The 24,557-nt window shown below is 30.3% G+C and overlaps 1 protein-coding gene across 1 annotated transcript; it reads right to left on the reverse strand.

The window, feature by feature from the left end:
* Nucleotides 1-12,899: 12,899 nt before the first annotated feature.
* On the reverse strand, nt 12,900-14,224 carry LOC145161560 (putative calcium-binding protein CML13). The gene is made up of 2 exons (XM_079081105.1): nt 13,684-14,224; nt 12,900-13,187 (listed from the first exon to the last, which is right to left on the reverse strand). Exon 1 carries the CDS (start codon nt 14,128-14,130, stop codon nt 13,687-13,689), a length of 444 nt encoding a protein of 147 aa, XP_078937231.1. The 5' UTR covers nt 14,131-14,224; the 3' UTR covers nt 12,900-13,187; nt 13,684-13,686.
* Between the last annotated feature and the right edge of the window lie 10,333 nt (nt 14,225-24,557).

Consider the following 24,557-nt stretch of genomic DNA (forward strand, 5'->3'; position numbering starts at 1 on the left):
CAAATTGGTCTGACTCCCCGACAAACCGCCCATACTGAACCACTACCAGGTCAAAACCCCATTGAAGTCCAGACTTAAACAAAACACTTCCAACTCTTGGTTGACTTGACGCTTTTATTGGGAACAAAATCACTGACCATATATTACTGCAGAACACTTATACTTGACAGAAGGCTCAGATAATCCTTCGAGAAGATGACTCATCCCTTCAATGGTTAGACTCAGACGAGAGTTGTGCAATAGGGTCAAATCATTTACTCTGAGATTATTTAATCCAAACTGCAAGTGTCTTGGTATATTCTCTGAATAACAAGCGACTCTACACACGCCCCAAATCACTAATACCGCCTTGACTTATCTTGATGTTCCTCGTAGATAGAACCAAACCAAAACATAATCACAAGAGCCTGATATACCATTAAACTGAAACCATCTTTTAACCCTGAACCCTTAAACTGATCCCCTTGGCATAAATATTTAATCCAAACTGCAAGTGTCTTGGTATATTCTCTGAATAACAAGCGACTCTACACACGCCCCAAATCACTAATACCGCCTTGACTTATCTTGATGTTCCTCGTAGATAGAACCAAACCAAAACATAATCACAAGAGCCTGATATACCATTAAACTGAAACCATCTTTTAACCCTGAACCCTTAAACTGATCCCCTTGGCATAAATATTTAATCCAAACTGCAAGTGTCTTGGTATATTCTCTGAATAACAAGCGACTCTACACACGCCCCAAATCACTAATACCGCCTTGACTTATCTTGATGTTCCTCGTAGATAGAACCAAACCAAAACATAATCACAAGAGCCTGATATACCATTAAACTAAAACCATCTTTTAACCCTGAACCCTTAAACTGACCCCCTTGGCATAAATATTCCTTAATTCATATCCCACTGAAATGAAGACCTTGCCCACAATGCCCGCGATTCCCAATGCGATTTCCCACCAAGAACCAGCTCAGTACCCAACTCATAACCCGAGATCCAAGGATCTACACTCGCATTTCTCCCAAACCTTCTAATTCACGACAACCCCTCACTAAACTGGGATATAAAGATTCTCAAACCAACGTTGAGACTACCAGTCTCGCACCTGGTCCAGCTACCAGGTTCCCAAGAGATCAAAAGACAAGGCTACCCCACCTAAACACCCCTCTGTGCCACTTACTCACCTCACACTTAATCTTGTAACCCAAGATCCAAAACCTTCACCCAACGGTATCTAACAGGTCCCATCTGCGTTGCCATAAACAAACGGGCCTCGCCCACGGGTCCCACCCAAACTATTCCACGGAGTGGCCTCGCCCACGGTTCCCACCCAACTAGAGTTTCACAGGCCCGACTCCGCCTCATACCCAATGGTCCTCAACCTAAAATGGATAAATGCTCCTCGACAATCCTATCCTATGTGCCCAAGGCACGAACTGAAGTACGCACGCCGTAACGGGTTCTGCCCCGTTTCTCTTTCTTTTGAAGCCCAGCACGCAAGGCGTAATGGGGATGTATGCATGGCGTACTCGCAGAAGCCCATTTGGGCTATTTTTGGGCCTTGGGTCGTTATAGGTTTTGGGCCATGATTAGTTAGGTCAAATATAGGAAGGGTAAAATGTTATGTTACCCTTAGTAAGATAGAATGTGATTTGGGCCATTGATTAGAGGTTATTACCCTGATTATTAGTTAGGGTTGATTTTGGATATGTTCAGTGTGAGGAGACCTGGTAGCAGCAGCTCGAGAGTGTGATTTGTTTATCATCAGATTAAGGTGAGTCTCTTCACTGTACTTATGGGTCGAAGGTACCAATGGCGACCCACTGGATTATCTTCTAGGATAAGACTTGTCTTCGTGACACTTACTGATATACCTATATGTGCTTGTTGTCTTTGTGACTCTTGCTAGTATGATTGTATGCTTAGATATAAGGGTGAAATAGACCCGTATCGATTGAAATATATCGAGGAAGTCAGAAGGGACTCAGAGAGTCAGAAGGGACTTAGGGGTTAAATAAACCCGTTACAGCTTTAGGTTGATATGTATGTATGATGTGTATGTGTGGTTTGTGGTATTTTGGGGAACTCACTAAGCTTTGTGTTTACGGTTTATGTTTAAATGTCTTTCAGGTATTTCCAGTTCAAAACGGAAGGGCCCGACATGATCGCATCACATCCACCAGTATTTAACATTTTATGATTTTTGAGATTGTACTCTAATAACTATTTTACACATTGTCATGCTTTTGATGGTTTGAGATGAATAATTGGTGGTTTTGGTTGATTTAAAAACGAAAATTTTTACTTAGTGATATTCGTATGCTATAATATATATATATATATATATATATATATATATATATATATATATATATGAAATTTTCCAACATGTGCTCTAAGAGCATATATAAGAAGCATTAATTATGAAAATATTACCATACTTAAATGTGAACTACATTAATTATATGGAATATTTTCCATTATTAACGGACTTGACATTTTTTTAATGAAAAATATTTAATGGAATTAATGTATTTCACATATAATTATGGTAATATTTATCATAATTAATGTTTTTTATGTTTGTTCTTAGGGCATATATTAGAAAATCCATATATATATATATATATATATATATATATATATATATATATATATATATATATAAGAAAATTGAATATACCTTTAAGGGTATATAAGTTTAGGTATCCAAACCTACCATAATACGCTGTTTTGTTTGATATACTCATTATAATATTCTTAAACTTCAACCTCTAACTTGATTTACTTTCAAGATTTTCAAAATTCATTATTATCTTTCTCTTACATCATATTTTTTTGTCGAACACCTACTAGGCTATATATAATATAGTTGAAAATGAAAATTATATAAGTGGAATATAAATGTAAAATTAATAAAAACCTTGAAAGTAAATAATGTTAGAAGTTGAATTATAGGAACATTGGCAAATTACAATGCATATATGATACAAAACGACATAAGGTTAGATTTTTATAAGAGCATATTTTGTTAGACATTAGGGACGTGATTCTATGTACAAATCTTGGTTTTCAACATAAACAAAATTCTAAAATGCAAAAAAAAAGTGAAGAAAAAATATATTTTCTATTATTTTCATCAAATTTTATATCCATTAAATTTTGAAAAACAATTCACATAATAAAGAATTTTCATTCAATGTTCTAACAGAATATTATTTGTATATGTTTATTATTCTACTAGAATATTATAATATATAATCTTTTTGGAAATTTTAGAATATTACATGTATTATTCTAGTTTCGAATTTTTTAAAAAATTTCATTGCTGAAGTAGATTTTTTTTATTCTTTTTTTTTTAAATTCTAAACTACAAAAGAGTGAATTTTTTTTATTATTTTCGTAATTTTTTTTTTCAAAAAAAATAAAAAAAAGATTTACGTCACTTTGGAATTTCATTCAATTTTCTGACAGAGTATTTTATAATAATATTACTCATATAGGTATATATATATGTGTATTATTCTATTAGAATATTATAATTTATAATTTTTTTTAATTTTAAAATATTCTAATAATAAATTATATGTATTATTCTAATATATATATATATATATATATATTATATATATATATATATATATATATATATATATATATATATAGTCTAATTCTATTGACTATCATTCTATCAACTTATACATTTATTTTTAATGTTTGTCCAAAATAACCACACATGTATAAAAAAAATCTTTTTGTGAAATAAACTTATAAAAAACAAGAGGTGGATTGATAAAAGATAATTATATAAGATATAAGCTAGTTTATAACCCGTAGGAACTACGGTTATAAAATTAATTAAACTTTTATAATAAAAAGTTATAATTATTAATTAATTATTTTAAATAAGTCATTTTAAATAAATTATTAATTAAGAGATATATCAAAATTTTAAAGTTATTATAACTTCAAATTTAACATATAATTAGAAAATATAAATTTGAATTTTGAAATGAGTTGCCTAATATATGTACATGACACATAGCATAATATTAATGAGAAGTTGTATTAGAGTGATACTTGACAAAAGTAGATTAAAACTAGTCATTACTAGTTGTGATAACCATGTATTACATGAGTTAATTTAAAAAATATATATATAAAAGTCAAAATATTTTAGAACTTTGAATTTATAAGAAAAGAAAAAAAAATAATGAATTATTATAATGGAAATGTTTTTATCTTTTAAATTTAAAGAAATAATTTAAATAAATAAAAGAAACTAACGAGCTTTAATTTTGGGAATTTTTAAATTAAAAAGGTAAATTCATTAATGAAATTAATATTCATTTATTACTACATTTATTACAATTATTACATTAAAATATTATATGAAATTTAATAAAATTAAAAACTTCATAAAATGATATGTGGAAAAAAAAAATTAATTCAAAATAACCATAAAATGACATTTGGCAAATTAAATGTAAGTCTGACAAGTGACAAAAAAAAAACCTTCATTTATTAGAGAGGATTAGAATCCTCCCTAATAAATGAAAATAATTTTGTCACATGTGACTTTCTCATTAACTTGGACACATGCTATTTTTTTGTATTTTTGAATAAACTTTTTTTCCATTTGTCATTTTCTCATTTTTTTTTTCTTAATTAACACATCATAATTACACCTAAATTAATAATTGCCTTAATTGAAAATAATCAATAAATTACAATATTACAACTCATATAGTATTTAATATGTTTCTTTTTAAATTAAAATTTAAATTTTAAATTTCAAATCTAAAATTTTAAATTTAACTAAATTTTTGTTTAAACTTTCTTATTTAATTTTTTATTTTATCCAACCCGTATAATATACGGGTCTTACAACTAGTAAGGATATATAATTATTGAAATTTAGAATATGGTATATAATAAGTCTTAATCAAGTAAAAAAGAGAAAGGAAAATGTGAGAAAAAAAAAATATTATGAGACGCGCTGCACTGACAGTGTGTTGATGGAAGAAAGACATGTTGCGGGAATTTTGGGGTCCATGAGCTGCAAATTATCTACAAAGTCTGCAGAGCGTGTAAATCACGTACCGAGAAGCAGGTAAAAGAATGGGCCCCATTTTTATTTTTATTGTAGGGGAGAATAATTTATAACAATGACAGTCAGTGGGCCACAAAAATCAAACCCACAACAATGGATCACTCTTTGACATATTCTTCATTTATTTCAAAATCATCCCTCCAACTTTCCTTTGTTATATATTTTTCATCATTTTAAAAGAAAAGACCTAATTAGTAATTAGTGTAGATTTATATTTTTCAAACATAACCCAAAATCAGACCTAATGGTTTTAATTTCTAATTGGTATAGGTCAGAAAAATAATCAGCTTTACCATTTTCATCAAAAAATATATTCTTTGTGTTGTAATCAAAAGTGTAATCGTGAAGGGTGTTATTTGTACAACATCAACAATTAAAGCTTTTTGAGATTTTTTGTAAAAGTTTTTTTTATCCCAAAGTTAAAAAAAATCACTAGATGAGTTTTTTCAAATCTACGCTTTTAAGGAAGCTAGTTAATTAACAAACATTTGACATAAGTTTTTCATTGATTTAACGGGCAGTGTCAGTTTTAACCAATTACAATTAAAAAAACAAGTTATAGAAAAATCCCACAAGAAAAACGAATTGAAAAATCTATCTTATTTTTCTTAAAAAAATCTATTGAAGTTTTTCATGGAAAAACTACAACAAAATTTCCATGAATGCACCAAATATAACTTAATTTGTACAGTTAGTTATATAAAAGAGATTTAATTTTTTTTTTTTGGTTTTTTCCGTTAAAAAATTTAAATAAATTATTCATTTAAAAAAAATCCTTATTATTATTTTTTATTTAGCTTTTCCAGTAGGTTGTTGGTAATGTTCCGTTATTTACACATTGTTTTCTATAAACATTCAACTTTTTTTTCAAAAATAAATCACCAATTTTTTTCTTTGGAAAAAAACTCATACAAACTATATAGCTTGTACTATTTTTTTTTTCTTTTTGGCTGATGATTCCCATTTTTTCTTGTTATTATTGGTTATGGTTTAAAGATATAAATGTTGTTCTATCCAATTCTTGTTGAAAAATATACATATAAATCTATTTACATGATACACATAAATAGAATAAATAGAAGGAGACGAAGACCAACAATCTAAGGCTTTGCGGTATGGATTGGGTTTGGCTACGCGTGGTGCCTACAAGGCACCTCTACCCACGCGTGAACACCACCTCAATGGGGAGTAGGTGTCTTGTGGCATGATACCGGCTACGGAAGAAGACGTGGGCTTTGATTGGTGGGAAATTTGTTTGTGTCTATCTCTCTACATTCTCTCTCTTCTTCACCACCACCTCACTAACGAACATCATTTCCACAATCTAGTGGATTGGTTGTGGAATGGTTAAAATAATGACATGACATGCTTTCACTCATTTCTCACGCGTAAGGATACCCCTCAGCTTAAGTATAAGCTAACTTGACAACTCAGAATGTTAAAAATCAAATGTTTTATTATGAATTTAATGTTTAAAATCATCAAAAACAATATAAACAACAATTAGAAGAAAAATAATAAAGTCATGAGCCAAAATGAAAATGTTGCTAAAAATGAAAAGTTTGTAAAATGTGAGAGTCTATATTAAAGTTTTATTTTTTTTTCTCGAAAAAAAAGTGTCAATTTTTTCTGGAAATATATGTAAAAACGGAAAATTAAAAATAATTTAATGAAAAAAAGATAAAGGTTTTCTATTTAAAAATAATTTAAATCTAAACAGAAATATCATAGATCCTTTATGTAATTAACCATAACTATTATCACCTCAATTCATTTATTTTTACAAAATCAAAGTCTTTTCTTGCTGAATTTTAAGTTTCATAGTTAAGTTATATATTAGAAGAAAGTTCATTGTCATTTTCTATGGTGGAATGGAATTAATAATATAATTTGTTTATAAGTTATCTTTAATAAGTTAATTTTTTTTGTAAAATATAATATCACTAATTTGCTTCTCAGGAAAAAAAATTAAAACATACGTTTTAGTCTACAAGTTCTTTATAAAAATAATTACATAATAATATTAGTGACTTTTAAAAATTACATTTTATTTATTTATTTAACATAGTAGTAGTAGTAGTCAAAATTTTAGACTGTTTAGTCCACTAAATGTCATTTCCATGAGATATGATGCTGTTTTAAACCGCATAGATCTTCAGACCATAACTGTATAACATACACACCACCACCAAATTTTATTAGTTTTGAAGTGATTATTTTCGTATATCTAAAATTTGTCCTATATGTGCACTATTGATAGTTTGATACTATTGAATAATGGAAGCCCCAAATAAATTTAGTTAAACCCTCTTTATATTATTATTATTATTATTATTATTATTATTAAGTTTTGAGTTAATAAATAATACTAAACTGTTGATGATATTTGTATCTGTACAGTGTTGCTGATATATATATATATATATATATATATATATATATATATATATATATATATATATATATATATGTGTGTGTGCGCGCATTATTTTTTTACCTTTTTGTGTATTAGATTAGTGAAAAGTATTAAATTTCTATATAAGTTTAATATATTAAAAAAAAGTTTAATATATAATCAATTACCATCAATTTAATTTAATATAAAAATGTTACATTTAATAAATTTGACAATTAAGTTATTACTCTTTTTTAGAACGGCAACTCAAATATAGGGGTGTTTGGCTTATCTTTTGAGAGACCAAAAGTCCTTCTAGGAAAAGATAAAAGGTAAAAGATGTTTGGTAAAAGCATTTTAAAAGCTATTTTTGGATTTTAGATATAAGGAAAAATGACTTTTTGAAAAATTAGAAAAGTCAGGAAAACCTTACTTTTTGCAACTTTTCAAAAAATGACTTTTGACATCTCAAAAGATAAGCCAAACACCCCCATATTGTAGTCTACTCCTAATTTACTGTTAGTTCCACATACATATATCTTAGAAGACATTTGTAGATTCAACCTTTTGTAGGGAGGGATCTCATTGTACCTTTAGTTAAAATTTTATTTAATAACCAAATAAACTTAGTATGCATAAACATTGGAATTTCACCCATGTAGGAAGTAATTTTGAGTTTGAAGAGATAATCACCTAATTTGGTGTAAAAATAAGTTTTGACTTTGGATTTTAGATTATCATACATAAAAACACAAAAGAAAAGTCATATTTTCAATCCAAAACTGTGATTAATATGACATTTTCACATATGCACTACCACAGTTAATTCAATATAGTTAATTTTGGTTTTGTATTTTTGCTCTAAGGTTTAGGATATAATAATCCACAAATGAGTTCATCGGTTGAAACATAGTTAACCTCTGAATATAATATAATGTAAATGCCTCATATTCACATTTCACAGAGTAGAAGGGACGTCCAAATGCACCATATGATTATATTTGTTACATATTATTGGAAGTGTTTTTTTTTTTCCTTTTCAAAAAACTATTGTTTTAATTGTAGTAAAGCCAAATACAATAAATCTGAAAAAGTACATACCCCATAAATTAAAACTGAATACATATCTATAATATTTTTAGACACAATACTTTAGATAAAATAGAACATTAAGGGAAATACGGGGCCATGTTTTTGGCGAAGTTTGTTTATTTTCCCTTTGTGGTGGCCCCAAAGAGAAAAAGATCATCATACATGAAGGGTAAAAGGACTTCAAAAAAAAGCTAAATCTCAATAATATCGACTCATGATGATTTTGATGTTTATGGGCATGAATAATGGGGGATAATTCACATTTATTGCAACAAAATTTCAATGATGATTCTTGTTATATCAAAGTAACTCTCAATGATGATACTTGTTATATCACAGTAACTTTATTTACATTCTTTTGAGGATGACTATATTGTTTTGTTTATACATAATAGTTGTTTAAATCTACAATAAAAAGTTAATTGTGTAATATTAAATAAACAACTCTATTAAAATGGATTATAATTTATAAGAGATAATATTTGGTAAATAGCACAAAAAGACATTAAGTTTACACAAAAATTCTAATTTGACACTGTGTTATTTTTTGTCTCAATTTTGACATCGTGTTTTCCAATTTGTTACAATTCTGACCACTTCAACGGTCAATCCAGTTACTTGCTGACGCTGCATGATGACGTGTCAGCTTTGATGACATGACATGCTGACGCATCAAAATTGAATTTTTTTTCCACAAAAGACATTAAGTTTTCATTTTTTTTTTCGATTTTGACATTAGGCTTAGTGTTTTTTTTTTCAATTTTGATACTCTATTTTTTTGTTCCAAATCGAAAATCATTTTTTCCAATTTTGTTAAATGTTGATCATTTTCCATTTGAAACCTTATAAATATTTTTTTAATATATTTTTAACCGTATAAATACATTTTTTCATTTAAAAATCATATTTTTATATAAATACAAGTTTTTTTTTTACATTCAAACCATAATGTTATGTATAAATATATATTAGTTATATAAAAAACGTATTTTATTAAAAAAATGTATTTTATATTAAATACACAAGTTTAACATGAGTTTGGAGGTTTAGAGACGTGTAGTCGATCAAGACCCAGATGTCAAGTTTGCAACCCGTGAAATTTTTACATCTAATATAATATTCATAATACTATTTGGAACATCTTGAATCTCATGGTGTGACTCCCATTAAATCATATTTTTCAGCTCAAATTTTTCAAAAATATTTATGAAGGATAAATATGATCATTATTACATCTATTTTAGTATTCACATTAAATTTTGGTATTTTGTTCTATATTTCTCACATCTTCTTCAATGCTTCAAATGAACGTTAGATGTCACATTCATATATACCTAATATAATTTTTTAATCGTAAATAAAAATATGTATAAAATCTACAACAAAAAATAAAATAAATAATATTTCATAAGTGATAATTGATAAAATTTTGTTATTCTTATTCGAAGTTTATGGTTAGTTTGGTTCTGATGATATACTAAAAATTTTTATACATAACATTTGCTTTGAATGTAAAAAATAAAAAATAATAATAATAAAATAAAAAACTTTGTATTTGTATAAAAATATGGTTTTTAAATGAAAGAAAATGTATTTATATGGTTTAAAATGTAATAAAAAAATATTTATACGATTTCAAATGGAAAATGATCAACATTGAACAAAATTGAAAAAAATAATGTTCAATTTAGAACAAAAAAATAGAGTGTCAAAATTAAAAAAATAAATAAACTTAGTGTCAAAATCGAAAAAAAATAAAAAATGAGTGTGTTTTATGGAAAAAAAATATCAATTTTAACACGTTAGCATGTCACGTTATCAAAACTGACACATCATCATGCCACATCAACAAGTAATTGGGTTGACCGGTCAAGTGGTCAGAATTGTAACAAATTTAAACACACAATGTCAAATTTGAGACAAAAAATAACACGGTGTCAAATTAAAATTTTGATGTAAACGCAGTGTCTTTTGTACTATTTACCCATAATATTTTGTTGTGGTTATTTTAAAAGTTGTTATAATTGAAAAGCACTTGTTCGAGGATATAAATAAATCACAGTTTTTTTAGGACTTAACTAAAAGATAATATATATTCGAAATGAAGCTATTTAATGAAATGGTGTTTTAATGTATGTATACGTATCCTTCGATCATCTAATTTCATATGATTTTTTTTTTTCAAAATTATAAACGGAAGTACTTCTCGGTAACATGTAAAATCATTTTCATCAACTTTTGTACTAGCATTTTTACCAACATTTGTACCATCATTTTTACTAACATCCAAAAATAACATTCACATGTAGCAACTTCATCATCATCAACATACTTATAAGTTTTTTGATCGACATAATGAATTTAAGGTTCTAGTGGTATTTCATATACGACATGTCCAAGAACACGTTGACATACCTTCCAACGGGCCAATCAACAATTTCATAGGCGTGTCTATCTTAACGAAATCCCGACACATCTAAATACATCAAAAAGAATATTAACCATATCAGGTCGGTACTTGAAACCCGAGAGTACTCTACAATGTACTGCACCCTCCCAAAAATGTCCAGACATGCATTGTGACAAATTGGACATATCTCATCAACTGAAATAATAGAATTGTGTAGTTATACTTAAGGATAGTACGACAATTCACTGATGACATAGTGGCATAAACCATCTATTGGGATCACCAGAAGAACATCATGAGCATGAGATGTTTGTAAACACTCAAAAACTGTTTTCTATTTAACAGTTATGTCAAAGTGGCAATACCATATCCTGGACAATTTTACTAAAAATGGCACTCATCAATGTATATTGGGCTCTATGGAGGGGTGGTCATTGTTAGTAAAACCACTAAAGTCGAAAATACACGTGTAATTTGACGTTTTAGAAGGATATAAACATATTTATGAAAGTTTATAAGAATATAAATGGATTTTTTATTTATTATTTATTTATTACTTTTTTTTTGGCATTTGCATAAAAACAAACTGTTTGATTAACAATATAATCTTTATCCATGGGCCATGGCCATATAACTCGTGTAGGAATGGATCAAGTTTGGCCCACAGTAAAGCCCAGTTCTTGACCCTTCCACGCCTCCACGGTCCAAGACCTTTCCAGATATTTTTATATTTTATTTTAATTGTTTTATTGGTTTTCATATTAGGTTTTATTTCATTGTATAATATACTGTTTTAGTATAATTTTTACAATGTTATTTCGCGTTTACTTTTAGTTGAACATTTTTTATTAGCTTTACGTATTTTATTAATCTCCATATAGTGATAAATGTATACGTTATAACTTATAATTCAATATTCTGGTGTCTTACAAATAATTAGAGTCTGATTTTATAGGTGAATGAAAGACTTCTTTCAATAACTACATTTTTTTTTTGAGAAATAAAATAAGACAACTAATTACACTAATAATACACATGATACGAAACAATGGTCATCCTCGTGGACGAAATAATGATTATATAGATTCAATCCAACCATTTGATTCATAACAATTGGTATAAAAACATTCGATGGAAGCTTTGATCTTGATGGAAGTATATGAATCTATGGAGCTCAATTCTATGCAATCAAAGGTCAAATTCTTTGAGATTCCTATCTTCCAAGGCAAAGATCCGCTGAATGTATACTTGTATTTTTACTTTAAATCATTTAAGCAATGAAGAACAAATAGAAGTATTAGAGATTACTTCAATTAAAACGAAAGCAAATAATCCAACTTTGTTGAGAACTCTTGAGTCTCTGATGAACAATGATAAAGTATCAGATCAAGAGTTACAATAGAAGAGATCGCAAGGTCTCAGCTACATATGTTACACGCAGTTTCCACCAGGGCATAAATAATTAAATATAAAAGAAAAGAATTAAGTGTGCTACTAATTGTATTTGTTACGCATCCACTCCTGCCACCTATTTAATTGGGGGTATTATGGGGAAATCGACATAATGTTCAACATCTTTGAATGGAAGGTCATTGAGTTTCTATTTATTTATTTATTTGATAGGGGAGTGGTGGAGAGTAGAGGTATCTTGTTTTGTTTTAGATGATTATTCCTTTTGGAGAGTGGCTTCTCGAATTTGCCAAACTATACTTTATTCTTAATCATTTTGGGTATTATTGATTGAATTGAAATATGTGTTTCTTCGTTTTGAGTTGAAGTGTCTTACTTGTTCTATTTAGTGCGTTCATATCATAATTCATAATCAAGATGAAGTGGTAGTAGCAATGGAGGATATGAATGTATATTCCTCTTACGTAATGGAAGTTGGTCAAAAGAGTAGAAGTGCATCTTATACATGAAAAAACAAGAGTGACAAAGTGTTGTAACATCAGTTAAACCTATTCACAAGCATTCAAGTGGCATTGGCAAATGGCAATACCCTCTTTTCATGATTAGTTGTCCAAACAGTTTATGAAAACTAGCAAACACCAAATTCATAAAGAAGAAGAAGAAGAAAAAAATAAAAAAGATAGAAAATTACCACACACCAAAAACACTGCTTCTTAATATCAGAAAAATCAATCAGTTCACCTCCACTCACATCACAACAACCTGCACAACAAATTGATTATTACATCATCTCAATTTCTCTACATGAAGAAGCTCACCATAGTAAACGAACTTTTCATTAACATTGCAATTGTGATTTCTTAATTACGCATTAGTAGGTTCTAAGTAGTTATGTAAAACTACATCTTTCTGAAAACTCTCTATGTGCATACAGCTTTCTTTTATGATCGTTAAAAGGGAAGTGAAATATCAAATGAGCAAACATCTAACTGTACTAAGAGATTTTGTGAATTGGTATGTAATTACTTTGTGTGCAGATTATGCAACTTTACTAATACTTGTATATGTGATTCAGTGCTACTGTAATCTACTAGCCTTTTCCGGCATTCCCAATTACGCAGCTAGATATATTATGTATACACAATAAAGGAGCTTCATCTTAATTAGAACAAAATTGGGGAAAAGAACGAGATTATAGTAGCATTTACAAACCGGATTCACGGCGGGAAACTGCAAAGGAAGAGAAGGAAAAACTTACAAATCATTTAGCAACCATCCTCGCAATGAAGTCCTCATACTTGATCTTCCCGTCAGATCCGACATCAACCTCTCGGATCCACTCATCAAACTCCGCGGGTTCAAGCTTTTCCCCAATGCTCGTTAATATGTGCTTGAGATCGGCAACAACAACATATCCAGTCCCGTCCTTGTCGATGACCTTGAACGCATCACGGAGCTGCCGATCGAAGGGTTCAGGCTTGAGATGCTTTGACATTAACTCAAGGAAACGTTTGAAATCGAAGGGAGAAGTGAGTTTTTCTTCAGCGATTATACTCTTTAGTTGAGCTTGGGTAGGGTTTCCGCCGAGAGAACGCATAAGGATTCCGAGCTCCGATGGAGCAATCTTTCCGTCGCCGTCGGTGTCAAAAAGCGTGAACGCTTCTTTCATAGAAGAAACTTGATCGTCGCTAAGATCTTTCCCCATTGTTGTCGTTTAACTTTTTTTCTCTCAACTATTCAACCTTAATCCTTTCTGCCTCGATTCTTTTTCTGAATCTTTTACCTGGCAACTGGCAACTGACAACATGAACAGGTTTCGTTTCACCTCCGATTAGGGCTAAAATTTGGCCCATTATGTTGTTTTTGAGCCCAAATAGAATCTCAATGGGCTAAATAGTTTTTATTTTAGAACTTAGTGTATGGTTTTAACTTTGATATTTAGGGTACGATTTATTTCGCATAATTCTTAAGGAATTATAATTTTTAAGGAATTAGTAAGAATTGAAAATTAAAATCTGCTGGAGAGCACGTTTGGGTTTAAAAAAATGGAATTAAGTTTTCATAATTACCATTTAATTCCCCATTTGAGAGAATTCTAATTCTTCCACCCTGCATTAAGAATATAAATTCAATTCTTTATCTTTATTTTAAAGTTCACAATTATCTTCTTACTATCTATTATGAGATAAACATACAAAAAAAGTGATTTTTGTCTCTCTTTTTTTTTTTGCCTACGTGATTTTTTTTGTGTCCTCTCTTTTTAATGTTTGTTTTTTGCCATATTATAAAATTTATTTTCTAATTCCTTTCTAAAATCAGCAAACCAAACAAAAAACAAATTATATTCCATATCAACCAAATGCATTGTAGCTTCTACTACATTCAGATTTCAATTCTTTTGAAAGATTACATTCCTTTCAAAAACATTATGCGAACCAAACGCCCCTTAGATGTTAGAACAAGATAAATAATTAAATATAACTAATTTATGAATAAATTAATCAATTTTGAGTGATGACTTATATGGATAACCTTCGGCCTAGTCTCAACCAATATTTTTATGTCATACATACCATTAATGAAACATTTATATAATTTCTTTTTAGCTTGATATCTGTTTTAATTTAAACACTATATCATTATCGACAAAAAGAATAATAGTGATAGAAACTAGAAAAGACAAGTCAAACAGAGGGAGTGATAGATCAGAAGAGGTAAATTTTGAAAATATATTGAATATTACTTATAATTATTTTAAAACGGAGGAAAGATTTAAGTAATGTTTTTAAATGTATGTAGTTGATCCTGTGAGCAAGAGCATATATTGATTATTAAATCGGAATATATTCTGAAAAAGGTGAAAAAGGAGTATGTGGTTTACTTTTTCAGTAGTGTCTTTCACTCTTTTGTGTTCTTGTGATTCCCATTTCCCACTCATGCTTATGCTACTTTACCAAGCTTTGAAGATGCCCTTTACTGTCCCTATCAAGTGCATGCATGAATGTCAATGGGACCTCGGGTTGAAACTTTTTATTGATAAAAATCAAGAAACATTTGTCATCCATGAACATTTAGAACCCTAAGATTCAATAAATTTATGCTAAAGATGAACAAATCAAACGGATTATAACTCTTACTCTATTTGATAAACAGATAGAGGCCTGTAAAATGTGGTGTCTTTTATATAACTTGGTCTCTATTCGTTCAATGGAATATGATGTCTAATTTGAGGATTCAACTATCTAATCCAAGCTCTTGCAGACAATATGGTGTCATAGGAAAAAAAAAAAAGTAGATCATTATGGAGAGTATGTTGCAATGTCTATATTGGAAAAAGTATGTCTAAAATCTAATGGTTCACTTCTTTAAATAGATTTCCCAACATGACATTTTTTGGTGGTTTACTAACTATCCAAATAGAGCAATAAAAAATCAATGAAAAATTACAATATGAACAGTTGAAGAAATAGGAAACCATATGTATTTTATTTAAGAGAGGCTATCCACAAATGAACAAAATCAACAACTAAAACAGAAAAATCAATGATATGAAGGATATGATAATAGATGAACCGGATGCATTAAGTGAATAGGATTTTCGGAAAATATTTTGCCTTTTATTCGACCCGTTTTAGAGCTTTTTGTGTGAAACCAAGTGATTTTTTTTCGACAAAACACATTAACACATATTCACCTATGACTGAATGATTCACCCCATTAAATGGCAATTTGTCAAGAAGTTTTTGGATTTCTATGTGTTTGTACTTGGTAATGTAACGAACATTATATTAGATTTTTAGACTCCAACAAAAATTATGACGATATAGAAGTTATATTACATCTTCAAGGTTGTGGTGTTAAGAATATATGGTGGTGAGGTGGTGTAGAATGGGTGATGACCACCACACTAGATAAGTGGTGCTACCATAAATTAACAAAAAGGCAAAGGCGGTCCATATGGGGATTTTTTTTTGTGGTTAAATGAACCTTTTTTGTCATCATTCCTAACTTTTGATTCACAAGATTAGATTTTAAAAGGTAGAAGGTTTTATGTATAGATTTTTTTTTTTTTTTGTGATATATAAAATAGTATCCTAGAAATCTCGTTAACTCAACTGTTTATTTTTTAATAATAAATATAAGAACGTCTAATAAAATTTTAAACAAATATATAAAACTGAGAAAATTATTCATGCTTTACAAAAATCAAGTCATTGTAAAGTTAAATGTGTTTAACTAGTCATACTTTTTACTGTTTCAAAATGCTATTTATTTATTTAATTTTATTATATCGATAAGCTTATTTTTTTTAATATATATATATATATATATATATATATATATATATATATATATATATATATATATATATATATTAATATTTGAAATAATGCAGTTGATTTTTCTTTTAAGGTCGTAATCTTAATTGTTATTGTTTAGATAAAAAAAGAAAAGTGTGTTATTATGAATTTATCATTCGGCCCTCTATAAAGCACGTATTATGATGATGTTATTATTATTCATAAACAGATCAATAAAGACAAAATTATGTTTTGCATAGTTAAGCACGTGCCTTAAAAGCAACAATCTTTAAACAATTCACAACAAAACCTCTCTTTTTTTTTCTTGAATTTAGTTTTAAACTTATAATTTCGATTTAAGTGTAAAGCAAATATAGATTTAATCAAAATTTCAGTTTCTTATTTGATAAAACGCAAACATACATCAACTTATGTTGAATCAAACTTTTTCAAGCATCAGCCTAGTAGACTTATCGATAATTATAAACAAAATTGACTTACAACCGTTCATTTTTTTTTCTCATAACTACCAACTTATTTGATCAAGCAAAAATTAAATATTTACCTTTTGTTCATATCCATTTTTCTATTCATATAAAATAATTACACATGAAATCAATTAATCCTTCTGTTAATCTCATCTCTTGATTTTGATGTTTGTCTAAATCTACGGAATATGAAAATAGATAGAAACAAATGATAGAAAAATAATTGATTCCTCTTTGTCAAAAGATAGAAAAAATATTTGATTTTTCTTTGTCGATATGATGGTTTGAAAACCAAATAATGAATTAAAGAATGTGAGAACTACATTCAGTAGAGCTAAGTTTGATTTGAGTTCTAGTCGAGTTTGATCAAAACTAAGTTTGACAACTAACTTTTGAAACTTTTAACGAGCTTTTAACTTTAAACTTTTTATGTAAATACTCAAATTAAAGAAACAGATTTGTTTGGAAGTATTAGTTTAAAACTTTTTATTTTTTTTTTTATTTTTTTTTTAACTTTTAATTCAAGAGTTACTTGAAATAGCTAATTTTAAGAACTTTAATTTTAATTTTTATGTTTTAAGTAATTTTATATATTTCAAGAACTTACACCTACCAACTAATTTATATTTTTGATAGATAATAGTTTTTTATTTATTATTTTGGAAATTGAGGGAAAAAGATTTAGGTTTTTTAGGTTAGGAGGACAAAAGAGAGTAGTTTGGAAGGGCATGTGTGTCTTGAACAGGATGAGGCATCAAGCATGCAAAGGAGTTGCTTTTCTAAGCATCGGCATCGTATGCCTTTCGGTATCTTCAATTCCTCAAATCTAGACAGTAGACACCCTTTTATTTCGATTCCCTCACCACTTGGATCAAAAGCCACGGTTTGGATTAATTCTCATTCAATCCAACAAAGAATTAATTATTATATAACATAATTCTACTAAAAACATTATGTGATTTTGAGAAGAGATAATATGCATCACCAAATCATTTGCAAAGATTTGTTGGATGGATCAAGTACCCAAGAATCTTGTCGCTCACGAAAAGGTTAAGTGGATTTTTGTTTTATAAAAGCTACAAAAATGGTTATGATATTTTATTATTATTATTATTATTATCTCGGTCATATTCATTTGGACACCTGTATATTTTTCTATTCAATTATTATTTTTAAATGTCAATTAGGATAAGAAAAACCGTAAACTTCATAATATGTTAATAAACCAAAAATAAAATAACAAAATATAAGGGTCTTTGGTTTGAAGGAAATAAATAAAATTCGAGATAAAATATTCTAATTCTTTCGAATTCATATGTTTGGTTGGACTTAGAAAAGAGAAAATGATTCCTAAATCAAATAAATTTTCCACCATACGAAGGAAATTGGATTTCTTCTATATTTGGATGGAAAACATTCCTACTCATCAAGAAAATAACAGATTGCAAAAATATTCAATTTACTTATTAGAAAATCAACACCCATCATTATTGTTACCAAGCACCAACCGCTACTGCCACCACCACCTACCACCACTACCGTCACCATTACTGCTACAACCACCACCGCCACCACCACATTCGTCGCCGCCACCAGTCAACACCGCTAACACCACCACCACCCGCCACCAACAGTTATCGCCACCATCATCACCTGCCACCACCGCCGCCGCCGCCACTACCACCACCACCTCCATCGCCACCATCACCACTACTATCACCCACCACTACTACCATCGCCGGTACCGCCATCGCTTCCGCCACAGCTGAGATTTTACTGTTTTTTAAAATTTATATAATGTATCTTTATATATAAGTTAGAAAATAAAGTAAAATTAAGTAAAGCAGACAAAAATGACAGCTTTGTCATTTTACAAGAATTCCAATTTCATTTACTGCGAACCAAACAGAATCTACAATTAATTCTAATTTCATTTCCTGTCAACCAAACAGGATATGAAATTGGTTTCAAATTCCTAACAGATTTCTTTTTCCAATTTCAATTGCAATTCATTCTGAAACATTCTACGAACCAAACAACACCTAAGAATTTAATAAATACATGTGATACCTACACAAAATATACGAGAATGTTACTAATGTTAACACTTTTTGAAATATACAATCACTATCTACGTAAAAAGAATTACACTACCAGTTTAGTGGCAGATGCATGACAAAATCTCAGGAGTAACACACATGATTTTAGGGTTGGCACGCTGAAAATATACATTACGCCGAAAAAATTTCCAAAAAATTTACACTGTGTTGCAAAATTTAAGGGTTGCACATGCCACCCCGGGAACCCCTGTGTCCGCCCATGACTACCATTATCCAAATCCCATATAAATGAGATGAAAGGGAGGTATAAAGCAGGTAACCACCACCGATGGTAGGGGAACTACTTTTGACGATGACCTTCATCAAAAAACCAGTAGGATAAATAAACAAACAGAATGTCTTGTTTAAGCGTCCACGGCATAATGTAATGTGAATTTTTTGCAATATGAAATATTAGCCCTATATAAAAAAATAAAGATACAAGATAAAAATAGAGAATAAAAATAGAAAATCATTATTAGCGATACATAATGAAAAAAAGGGCTAATATGATTGCTCACCCATGAACTTTAACATTTGGTTTTAAATGGCCACCCATCTTTTTTTAACATTATGACTCATTAATGTTTCAAATTTCGTGTTATAAAGGGGTAAGCCGGTTGTAGATCCTACGTGGCACGTGACTCCTCAAAATGTAATATATGTGTGCACGTCCACATGCTTTTTCTAATCTATAGAGACCGAAGTGTCGATGTATATGAAGGTTTCCCTCTCAATTACGGAGGAATTTGGGTTTTGTTCCAAGGAATTACGATTCATTCTCGTTTTCTTATTCTTCCATGGCTGATGAAAATGGCATCCCGTATATCTGAAAGTTGAACTAAAATTTCAAGGATATTTTATTTGATGTCCATTCAAGTGTGCTGATGACAAGAAAATTTTAATTTACTGACCACGATTTTGTTGTTCTTTTCGTGAATGTCTTGTATTTTTTTTTTAACATTTCTTGTGTGGGCTTGTTTGAAATTTTACTATTATATCCATAATAAACCTTTTTCATTCTGGTATTCAACCTATAAGAAGTGATTTATATTATGCAAACTTCATTAATATTGCATACGGTATGGAATGTCAAATTTACATGTTTATTGATAACTTTGGTGACAATTTAGAGGGATGGTTGGAAGATGAGGATGAAGTAAGTGGTTAGTCCATATGTGGTCCAATCATGTATTCAGGGTCAAGCCAATGAAGACATGCTCTTAGATAATTTTCTAGTTGACTTAGAAGTGAATGATAAAATAAGTTTCTTGAACAAGACTAGCCATGATGCCTTTTGAGTAAGTTGTGTTTGGATAATAAACCTAAAGTGGAAACCAATACACAAAAGGTAGATGTAGAGGGGGATGATATTTTCTTAGATTAGAAATGTGAGAATGATCATACAAGTCAAGTACATTCCATATTTAATGAGGTTATATATGTTATGCCATTATGCACTTTATAGTGTATATTAACTCTACGTAAAAATGATTGCAAAAGACTCTTGGTTTTATATTATGAGGAAGATGGCACATTCAAACCTTGGACATCATGGATGAGTCATGAACAATCATTCGAAATTAAAGGATTAAAGGTTGTTGTAACGTCCCAGATTTCAAACCAAAATTTTTATTTAAAATATAGGTCAATCATTTAAAACCTTTAATTGAAAACATAAGGTAGCATTCAATTGTTGAAAATCATAGGGTTAAACAGAATTAAGTTTCAAAACAATGGAAACCAAGCAACATCGATGCAAGTGTACAGTCACGTCGCGCCTTTCCCACGGATAACCTGAAAAACATTAAATCCAAAACTATAAGCATAAAGTTTAGTGAGTCCCCCAGTATATCACATATTAATATTGGGTTTTTATTCAAAAATAGTTTAAAAAACATAAGATTTAGGCAACGAGAGACTTATAAATTTTGAATAACATAAACAAGTTAAACCCACCAATGACCATCTTGCAAGTTGTAGAAAGATTAAACACCAACCAAAGAAAGAATGAAGAAATTACAACCTTTGTAGTTCTTTGGATCCTCTTGGGAGGTTTGGAAGTTTATGAAGAATGAAGAACTTTAGAGACACCAACAAGTTGTCAACTTGATTTAAGATGCTAGTCTTGTAAGAAAACTCTTAATCTCTTAAGCTTGAAGTTCATAACCAATATGAACCTCAAGAGAGCATAAACAAGTAGCAATTTCTTCAAGTGTTCAAAACAAAAGAAGAGAAGATGAGAGAGAGCTTCTAACTTTCGGCCATATGCATGCAAAAGAGTAATGCTAGAATGAAACCCTCTAGCTAGTTAAAGTGAAGGCTTAATGTAAAGGTCCTTAACCATTAAGCCATTTAGACAAGCTTGTCCCCCATGCATGCACCCACACCTATTTCTTTTGATTAAAGAATGCAAAAGACCATCAAACTTTTCTTCCATCCAATTTTCGGCCCATGCTTTCAAAAAGAAGAGGATTTATTTAAATTTTATAAACTCAAAGTTTATAAAATATAAACTTTGTCTTTTGGTAAAAGACAAAAAGTCCTTATGGTCCAAAATGTTGTACATGACTTTATAAATCATATCATATGATATATTATGTTACTTGCTAATGAAAATTAATTATTTTCTAGAAATAAATAATTTCCAATAAATTATAAGAGTTTATTGAATATTTATTAAAATCAATTTCTAATAAATAATCAATTATATCATGTTGTTGTTAGTGTGACCCTTTTTGTATCATTTGCTAATTAGCGATATCACTTTAATATGATTCTTGAGCATACTAGATCTTTCAATCTCTCATTTGCGCAAGATTCATATTGGACTGATATAGACAGTGGTGAACATCTAGCAACATTTCACTGCCCCCATCAATATACTACTTTGTGCCATTCTATCAACGCCCAATTCCGAAATAGCTCCAAGATACAATTGGTATATAAGGTAAGTTTATCAGTTATCCCTTTGTCACAGACATCATGTTAAACATGAGATATGGATCGCAATCAATCTCATATGGTGTTCAACTTTTGGTAAGGCGCCTTAGATGTCTAACTCTCAACACATAAGAGGAACAAATCTCATCTTGACTACATAAGCCTCTTGCATAGTTCATACCATACATGAAAATGGATTTTATAACTGCCCGGATAAGGACAAGCGTTTGACCATATCTAAGCATAGTACTCCCTACACTTAAGTCCCAATATGTATCAGGTGTTAAGGATTCAAAGATAGTACCTTTTAATCAAGTATCATTCATGATAGCTATCCATGAGATGATATTGATGCGGGTCAGTTCAATACCAGTACTCTGACAAGTACTTATGAAACTTGGTCACAACCCATTTCGTACCTTCATCCAGTGAAAGTCAACCAATCCAATTCATATTAGTCTTATTTCATAATTGCCCCCGTAATTATAACTGACTATGAACTTTTAAAATAATAAAATTATTCATGGATTAAACTTGTTAATATAGAACACAACAAGTATTGTGTAACGTCTCAAAAATCACAACAAATTTAAACTTTTCAAAATAACCTATTTACTAAAAAGAAGTGTTTACAAAACTGTTGTTTCCAAAACATTATTTAAAATCAGAGTCTCCCAAGATCCAATCAACATAAAACCAAGGATGTGTACGGTCACGCCTTCACCTTGCCACGGTCCTCTGAAGTACATGAAACAAAACTAAAACTGTAAGCCAACACTTAGTGAGTTCCCCCAAAGTACCACCAAATAAACATAACTATATACGCCTCCTAGGGTATCCACTCAACAATCAACCAATACTACAGTTACCCTATGCAAGCATGACACCTAACAATATCATACTATCAACAAGCAAGACCCTACTAGTCTAGCATACCATGACACCAAGTGTCCCACAACTACTCACACATAACAAGGAATTATCATGTTCAACTAGCATGTTTGTACTCTAATAGTATTATATCCTACCATACAAAGGATATACAATGTCACACGAGGTATAATGAGAAGACTAACTTGAATCGTAAAACCGGAGAAGTATAGCTACACTCTCAACTCCTTGCACCGATCAAACCCGCAACCAGCCTAACATCAAATAAACGTCAAACCTCATTCTACTACCCAAAACCTTCAAGTTTGACCCAAGGTCAAACCGGTTAAATCCATTGGTCAATGGTCAACAAAAGTCAAAGGTCAACAAAGTCAACGACCACTTCATCATGAAAATTCCTTTGTCACGCCGCAACCCATGCAAACCAAAACAATTGTCAAGCAGTGTGTGACCACGTCGCGGTCCTTCCTTGGCCGCGTCGTGGTTTCATGTCATGCCCGTTTCCCAGAATGGATCAGTGGATGGTATAAGGGAGTCAAAGGCATAATTTTTGAAGAAAATCATGTGATACAACATGGCACATAGGGTGTCACGAAGTGGCATGCAAGATGATGAATATGCAATTTGGGAAGGCGTCGCGACGTGGCAGTATAGTGGCCACGACGTAGCAAGCGTGGCATTCCAATCCCATGAGTTTTTAGGGTTTTTTCCATATTTAAGCACCTTAACTTCAAGTTAGGGCATCCTTTTCAGCCTCCAACCTCTCTATTTAGAAAACCCTAGCCCCTTTGAGTGTTCTTAGCCATTTGAAGACACATTTCTCATATTTTGGTGTGGATCTTGAAGTTCAAGTTTCTTGCAAAGTATTTTGGTGAAAGGATAAAGTGTAGATATAGCAAGAGGACTTCGATTATGGACCATTGTGAGTGAAAAGATTTCATCTTGATCTTTAGTTTGCTAGATCTTGTAGTTTGATCATTTATGTCCCTTTTTGGTCCTTGTGAACTTGTGCTTGGAGTTGAGTGAACTCCAACACCTCTTGAGCTTATTTTATCATCTCGTACTCTTGTTGGATTGGGAAATTTGCATCTTGATCTTGTTCTTGAAGTCATGCATGTTTTGGGAAGGGTTTTATGCTATATAGGACTTAGAGTTATAGATCTAGCTTTGTGATGGATTCCTAATGGATAAAGTTGGAAAATTTATCCACTAAGTCAGTAAAAAGAACTAGATCTGAAGTTTTGGGCTTTAGTCTGAAGGGATTAAGTACATAATGGAGATTTTGGCATTCAGCTAGAAGCCACGACGTGGCGTAAGGTTTTCCACAACGTGGAGGTGCTTGGAATCACGACTGTTTTGTCCTGGCATTACCACGACGTGGTCAAAGAGGGCCTACGACATGACAATGTC

The sequence above is a fragment of the Lactuca virosa genome, chromosome 2 (assembly GCF_052849685.1).
Source record: "Lactuca virosa cultivar CGN04683 chromosome 2, Lactuca_virosa_CGN04683_v6, whole genome shotgun sequence".
In the NCBI taxonomy this organism is placed as follows: domain Eukaryota; kingdom Viridiplantae; phylum Streptophyta; class Magnoliopsida; order Asterales; family Asteraceae; genus Lactuca; species Lactuca virosa.

Coding starts and splice junctions, on each gene's coding strand:
- LOC145161560 (XM_079081105.1), bottom strand. CDS start 14,130: ATGGGGAAAGATCTTAGCGACGATCAAGTTTCTTCTATGAAAGAAGCG.